At 36.1% G+C, this 8,138-nt stretch overlaps 1 protein-coding gene across 1 annotated transcript; it reads right to left on the bottom strand.

The window, feature by feature from the left end:
- Window positions 1-2,094: 2,094 nt before the first annotated feature.
- LOC125798996 (uncharacterized) lies at window positions 2,095-7,660 on the bottom strand. The gene is made up of 7 exons (XM_049474379.1): window positions 7,397-7,660; window positions 7,006-7,270; window positions 6,688-6,800; window positions 6,439-6,564; window positions 6,034-6,139; window positions 5,823-5,920; window positions 2,095-5,123 (listed from the first exon to the last, which is right to left on the bottom strand). The coding sequence occupies exons 1-7, from the start codon at window positions 7,658-7,660 to the stop codon at window positions 5,025-5,027; spliced, it is 1,071 nt and encodes a 356-aa protein (XP_049330336.1). The 3' UTR covers window positions 2,095-5,024.
- Window positions 7,661-8,138: the final 478 nt, after the last annotated feature.

The raw sequence follows: 8,138 nt of genomic DNA, 5'->3' as shown, positions 1-8,138 counted from the left end.
GTTTTTAGTTAATTTGGAAATAACACTAAAGAGAACTCTAGGATTATTTTTATTTATCTCGATCTGTGAGACCAGATACGCTGAGCGGGCTTTATTAAGTTCTTTTCTATATTTAACAAGACTGTCTTTCCACGCAGAGTGAAACACTTCCAGTTTAGTTGATCGATATTTACGCTCTAAATGTCATACTAACTGCTTTAAGGTACGAGTTTGATCATTGTACCACGGTGCGAGCTTTTTCTGTCTCTCTATTTTATGTGTAAGGGGTGCTACAACATCTAAGGTAGAGCGAAAGGTATTTTCTAAACCTTCAGTTAGTTTGTCTAGTTCTACTGGGTCTACAGGAGAATATATTAAGAGTTGATAAATCGTGAAGCTTATCTGTAAATTGTTGGGCTGTAAAAGGCGTTATTGAACGTTTTACAGAGTAGCTAGGGAATGTACGTATATTATGACTAAGATGTAATTTAAATGAAATAAGGTAATGATCTGAAATTGAGGTTTGAGAACGAATAATCAGGTTATCTATGCTCACACCCAGGGTCAAAACTAAATCCAGAGTATGATTACAGTAATGAGTAGGTCCTGTTATATTTTGAACAATAACAACGGAGCCTAAAATTGATGTGAATGCATTTTTTAATGGATCATCCAATTTTTCAAAATGAATGTTGAAGTCTCCTACCTAAATTACCTTTAGCACTTATTATTAAAATAAAAAAATGACCCTTGACCTACATACACAGGTGAATCCATTTATGAAAAAGGATTAAGGTGACAAATTGAAAGTTTTTCTCCTCTTTGCATCTTCTCTGAAGTGTGGCAACATGGGAACCTCAAAACAAAACTCTTAAATGACCTGAAAACAAAGATTATTCAACATCATGGTTTAGGAGAATGTAATAACCACAGATGCAGTTACATTAATTGTCCAGTAAGTGGTGCTAGAGTGTTCCTAGCTTAATTGCACTCTGAGTTAGAGTAGAGAAAGCAGTGACTCAACACAGAAATGGAAGCCTGTTGATCCAGAAGTGTTTTGGTGAAGCTCTGCACAAGTAAAGAGAAATAACCATAGATAACCTCTCTCTGCCTCATCTATAACCTTCCCTCAAGTCATCACATATTTGGCGACGAGGATTACATTGGATGGCCTACGGATGGTTGGAGTAAAAGCCGTAGTGTGCAGTTAAAGAGAGTCCCGGTGTTACACCATTTTCTGTGACCGTCGGATTCTGTGACCACAGAGAGCGCTATTGCACAGTTTCTGTTCACGGGCACGAGCGCGCTACGTAGACTGCGTAAGCTACGCGGACTCGCTTTATTTTCTCCTTCTGCTGCTGTCGGTCCGCCGGACGATGAGAAACGGTGTTTACAGTTTATTTTGTCTATAAATAAAATAAACGATCTTAAACATGAGCGTTTCATTATTAATTCTCTACATTTTCACCTTGTATGAAGAAGGCAGGGGGGGGAGTAAAAGATTAGATAAAACCTGAGTAACACTGAGTAACTGAGTAACAGAAAACTGAGTAACACTAAGAAAATGTTTACTTTTATCCCATTACTTTTATGTTGGTAGTATTGCAAAACAGAAGAAAATGGATTGATTATCTCATACTTTACACCTGTGCTATCATGCTAAACATACATTAGATAATGTGTATCATATTTAAACTGATATATAATTAATTCAAATGGTAGTTAAAATGGCCTTTGGGATGTTAAAAGATAATTACATTTATAAAAGGTTTAGGTTATTTTTTCATTGTTTTCTGATATTTTGGAGACAAAATGGGCTGAAACATGATGCAACTGTAAATATGTGCCTTTGCCAGGTCCTATCTTAAGCATGAGTTATAAAGTTGTTGTTTTTTTTGTGAAAGTGATGCAATCACTGGGCTTTACTCATACTGACAGCTGGCATCAGAATATGTGACCCTATTCCACCTACATTTAAAACAGTGTAAAACTAACCAAATCTTCTCAGATTACTCACCATCCCTTCACCTTTTCAGCTACACACAACACTTATTACTGGACTTTACCATAATGCTTTACATTAAGGGTTACACTTTCTGACAGCTGGCATCAGAATATGTGACCCTATTCCATCTCCATTTAAAACAGTGTAAAACTAACCAGATCTTCTCAGATTACTCACCATTCCTTCACATTTTCAGCTACAAAAACATTTATTACTGGACTTGACCATAATGCTTTATATTAAGGGTCACAGATTCTGACAGCTGGTATCAGAATATGTGACCCTATTCCATCTCTATTTAAAATAGTATAAAACTAACCAAATCTTCTCAGATTACTCACCATTCCTTCACCTATTCAGCTACAAAATAAAATCAAGAATGGTATTCACAGGTAAGCCTTGGCATAGGGGGTCACTCTTTCTGACAGCTGGTATCAGAATATGTGACCCTATTCCCTCTCTATTTAAAATAGTATAAAACTAACCAAATCTTCTCAGATTACTCACTGTTTCTTCACTTTTTTCAGCTACACACAGCATTTATTACTGGACTTGACCATAATGCTTTGGAACAGGGGTCACAGATTCTGACAGCTGGTATCAGAATATGTGACTCTATTCCATCTCCATTTAAAATAGTGTAAAACCAACCAAATCTTCTCAGATTACTCACTATCCCTTCACCTTTTCAGATACAAAATAAAATCAAGAATGGTATTCACAGGTAAGCCTTGGCATAGGGGGTCACGGATTATGACAGCTGGTATCAGAATATGTGACCCTCTGCCATCTCCACATACAAGAGTATAAAACCAACCAAATCTTCTCAGATTACTCACTGTTCCTTCACATTTTCAGCTACACACAGCATTTATTACTGGACTTGACCATAATGCTTTGGAACAGGGGTCACAGATTCTGACAGCTGGTATCAGAATATGTGACCCTCTGCCATCTCCACATACAATAATGTAAAACCAGACAAACCCTCTCAAATTTCTCACCATTCCTTTACCTTTTCAGCTACACAAAATATTTATTACTGGACTTTACCATAATGCTTTAGAATAGGGGGTCACAGATTCTGACAGCTGGTATCAGAATATGTGACTCTATGCCATCTCTATTTAACATAGAGATTATTACTGCACACCAATGCACTTTCAAACTAGTTAAAATCCAACCAAATGTTTTCAGGTGACTTTCACCTTTCAGCCAAAAAGAGTATTCATGACAGTGGACAGACTGGCCGTGGCATAGGGGTCGCCAATTCTGATAGCTGCTGTCAAAATATGTGACTGCTCTGCATCTCTATACAAACTAATTAAAATCAAACCCAATGTTTTCAGGTGACTTACCATCCCTTCACCTTTTCAGCCAAAGAAAAGCATTTATGACTGGAGTGGACAGATGGGCCTTGGCATAGGGGTCACCAATTCTGACAGTTGCAAACAGAATCTGACATTAATGTATGTATATATGTATGTAAAAATATTTAAAGACCAAGCAAATATTTTCAAATAACTTATCATCCTTTTAAAAAATAACTAATTATTAGAGTGTATAGACAAATATTGATAAGGGGGCCATCACAATACTCCCATACATCTCCACTAAATTAGTGACACAATAATTTAGTATACTGATTTACTTTTATTTACTTTTATGGTATAAATCACAGTGTCCATTATGAATAAGCCAAAGAATAGAAACCAACATTTAATTAAAACATGAATATTAATTCCTTTTTTAACAAACAAGAAGAATAAACTTTTAACAAAAAAATCAATTCACAAAACTAATAATTTTTTTCCCTTTCAAGTGTGCACCAGTGAGACTAAATCTTGACCCATCAGACATTTGAGAAATTTACAGTACAATATTGAGAGGAAGGGTTATGGGTTCAGTAGGGTGAAATGACTGGATGAAGGTGGTAGGCAGAGGAAGGTTATTTGAATGTTAGTGGGTAATTATTCTGGCTTTCCAAATCCCCTCCAAGCAATTCTGTCCTGTAAGGTAGCATAATCAAGCACCTGCACCTACAACATGGAACGCAATGCCTCCCAAAGTCTGATCACAGCTTAAACTATATTCATTAAAACCACTCAGTTTTTTAAAACAAGGAAACAAAAAATATTTACATAACCTTTCCTTGAAAATGTGCAGTCAGGGACCTTTAACGGTCTGTATATACAGCATGAAACACATTGCACATTGAACCCTCATTACCTCAGTACAAAAGAACAAACAGAAATGTTCCAGCACAAGTGGTCTTACGCATTATCATTGCTATCATCACAAATCAAAAAGGGAACAAAAGTAAGGTACATTTTCAGAAGCAATGTTACATTCTACTTCCTTTACATACAGGTGACATTCGAAGGAAGATAACGCAGCATTAAAGGCATAAAACGGTGAAATAAATAAACTCAATGTTTTCAGGGAGAACACAATGAACTCAACTCAATAAGAAAGTAACTGCCGGGAGGGAAAATCTCAAGTGTTTTTGACCACATTGGGTCCACTCTGTTCTTATTTTAACATATTTTACATCTACTACAGCCAATAGCGTAATCATCAAATTAAAATATCGTAACAACCCTTTTTATCATAAACAGACCGACCAATAGAGTAAGTGCCACACTCACTAACACCACAACTCAATGACACATCTTTTCTTGATGGAAAGGAAGAAAAATGCCATGATTTGTGGGTTAAAATGACTTGACTTTGGGATGTGCACAGTCTGCTTAATGGAACCCTGTTATTCAGTAACCTGCCAAATTTTATGACTAGGTCTATAATCTGCTGAAAGAAAAAAACTGAAAGAATATAAAAGAATCATTCAAATGTAACAAAAAACGAGAAATAAATCTAAAACCATACGAGGACAGCAAAGAGCAAAACAAAAACATTACAGTGAGACACATTTAACAAATTTTCTGTACAGATATCAAGAATTGTGTTGATCTTTTTTACACCCGGTTGAGGGAGTGAGCCCTTTGCCACATTTAAAGTGTGCTTCGAAATAATACTGTCCTTATCCTTGTTCACATGCAAGGCAGCTGTACGGCTCCTTTAGGTTAGGATTTGCAACACACGTTATGTGGTACCACCGTGTGCAGTTGTCACACTGGATCTGTAATCAAGATATATAAGATATATATAGCACATTTTACATTTTTGTAAAATACAATATGTCTTCTATAGTCATGTGAAAAAATTAGGACTCCACAATAAATATTTAGTTTTGGACATATCAATATCTGATCTTCTTTCAAACAATATCTATAGATAAAGGTGATGTAATTGTATCACCTTTGCAAAAATTTGATTTTGTTATTATTTATTTAACAAATTAATGAAAAAAGATGCAGATTCCTAGTGAGGGAAAAGTTAGGACACTCTATGCTCTAACAGCTGTATATCCCTCTTTGGCTGAAATAACTTCAATTAGACATTTCCTATAATCGTCTACCAGTGTCTGACATCGACTTGGAGAACATTTTCCCTCCTTCATGCAGAATTTTTTTAACTGTTTGATGTTTGAGGGACTTCTTGCATACACAGCCAGTGTCAAATCACCCCTTTCCAAGAAAATTGCATTTCTATTAATAACATTTTACAATTTATTTGTAAAAGATATTCCTTCAGTTTTATTGGTTTAGTTATATTATAGTATTAATTGAAAATTAAATGTCCATGTTTGGTCAAAAATAAAGGTTCTTATGGGGTGCTCTAATTTTTTCCACATGACTGTATGTACTAGATTTGTCCCAAACATTATACGCAGATCTGGACCAGAATAAAGAATTTGCTTAATTCAACAACTTCTTACCCAGACAGTAGAGCATTCTTGTCTTTTCCTCCTTTTCCCACGTTTGCTTTTCCCATTGTTTCTTTCTCCGCAGTAGTGGCATAGCTCTTTGAGATCATCTGATTAAAATACATAATTAATTGCAGACTTTTACGTGTCATCATTATAAAGACTTATGTCATTAGCTAAGAAACAGAATTTTGAAGCAACATGTTATTCATTTTAAAGTTACCTGTTTCTTCAATCAGTGTCATTGCCACCTCTTGTCTGTATTTCAAAACTGCCGATGCTGAACTGGAAAAAGTCAGAGGCTCCCCTGACAGAATTTTCTCAGCATACTAAGAAAAAAAGAAGAATGTTTAAGTAGCCGAATGGTCAATAACATACTTAGAAAAAGGTGCTGTCCACCCTTAAGGTGCCACCATAAGGTGCCAAGTGTTCTGCTTTGAACCAAAGAACTATTTAGGCTTATGAATAGAACTAATTGTTCTAAAATTGTTGTGTTTCCGTTTGAAGCCTGAAATGAAAAAGGTTCAAGACTAACCATGCAATGGAAAAATCATTTTTGAAGATCAACATGGATCAAAGAAATGTATTAATATAGGATTATTAAAAAGTAAAAGTGCCCTTTGCCTACCTTCAGTTTTGTGGTTTTCCCCTGCCATATATTAGACATCTCAAAGGAATCGATGCATAGTGCCTGTTTGCTTCTTTGCTGCTGATTACTCTTTTTAACAATGTGCATCAGGTAGGCATTGATCACCTTAGAGGAAGAAATCAATATGAATATGAATCTACACACATCATTTATGATTTTCTATCATGTCACTTTCTGGCTAAAAGTTAAAACTTCTACAAAAAAGTAAATAAAAGCGATGTGCCTTACCTTAAGCTGTTGATTTGGTGCTAGCTTTGCAATGTCCCAATAAAACATTTTATAAGGACCCATTTTAGATAGAAGGACATGAACATTTTTCCCCGCCCAGGCGTCTTTCAAATCTAAAGAAACATAACAAAAAAACCCAGTTAGCAGCACTTTCAGTAAACTTCCAAGTGTTTACAATCCAGCTGTGCATGTTGTGTTTCCTTAGATTTAAGTAATTTTTAGTGTAGTTTATCCACTTTTTGCAATCTTTCTGGTTTGTATATTGTATAGAATTTAAATGAATTATATATTCCAATTAGGTTGTTCATGCCTACATACATTTTCCTGAAAAGGCGAGGGCTGTTGGAGCAAAGGGGATGCCAGCAGGTGGAGAAGAGATTCCACCAGGTGCAGAAGTGACAGCAGGTGGAGAGGAGGCAACAGCAGGTCGTATTGGGTTGACAGTGGCTGTTGGAGAGGAGATGACAGCAGATGGAATGGAGGTGACCGCATGTTGGACAGAAGTGACTGTGGCTGGTGGAGTGGAGGTGACAGTAGGTTGACCAGAGGTGAAAGTGGTTGGTGGAGTGGAGGTGACAGCAGACTAAGAGGCAGCAACAGTGACTGGGGACTGTAGGGGAGGAGCGATAGTGCAGACTTCAGGATGCCCCTTCAACTTTTTGGGTATCCTTGGGGTTTTGTGGAATAGTTTTAAATGTTCAATGCTGACTTTCCAGATGGACTTTCCATTAGAAACAACAAGATCAATGCTTTTCCCATCTATTTTGCTGACTGTGAAAGGACCTAGGAATTCTGGGTCCAGCTTCCCTCCTTTCTGTTGCTGGCTGCGGATGTTCCTTCTCAAAACTACGTCCCCCACCTGAAGGTTTTGCTCAGGTAGTTTTGACCGCAGCCTTTTTCTGGTTCTCTCCTGAACTTCCTCCACATTCTCTTGAACAATGTTCAGGATCTTGTCATGCCTCTCAATATCCATAGCCACGTCTTCCTCCGAAAACACATCCTCAAAGGAACAATCAACCTATAATTTATGCCAATTAAAAAATTAAAATGATACATATTATTTAGTTATTGTTTTACATTTTTTTTCATATTTTTTATAAGTTTATTGTTCTTTGGTTAATCACATGAACAACACAGTGGAACAGGGCAGCACTTGATTTGAAGTGTATTTGAGATTTGAATTTATGTAAAATATTGACTTTGTTATTCTAAACAAAAATGTTTTTCATTGAAAGTATTTATTTGGGCTGAATAAATGCAGTCAGGTTGTTTGATACCACACAAAGTATTTTTTAGGTTGAACTGACAAACTAAACACAGTGAATAAAAAGACTCATCACACCAGAAAATAACAGCAAAGCAAAAAGATATATTTTCATTTTATAAGAGCAAAAATCCATGACTTTACATTACCTAGCAAAGAAAAAATGTTTAATTTAACTGATCTGCAT

This window comes from Astyanax mexicanus, chromosome 2 (genome assembly GCF_023375975.1).
Source record: "Astyanax mexicanus isolate ESR-SI-001 chromosome 2, AstMex3_surface, whole genome shotgun sequence".
NCBI lineage: Eukaryota > Metazoa > Chordata > Actinopteri > Characiformes > Acestrorhamphidae > Astyanax > Astyanax mexicanus.
Note: the sequence above shows the minus strand (reverse complement) of the source record. Positions and strands in the feature narration are given on the sequence as shown.

Excerpts from the sequence above, each read along its gene's own strand:
- LOC125798996 (XM_049474379.1), bottom strand. The coding sequence starts at position 7,660 with ATGGATATTGAGAGGCATGACAAGATCCTGAACATTGTTCAAGAGAAT. Across the intron at positions 6,565-6,687 it reads CACCAAATCAACAGCTTAAG|GTGATCAATGCCTACCTGAT; the intron begins GTAAGGCACATC and ends TCTTCCTCTAAG. Across the intron at positions 5,124-5,822 it reads AAGAATGCTCTACTGTCTGG|ATCCAGTGTGACAACTGCAC; the intron begins GTAAGAAGTTGT and ends TCTTGATTACAG.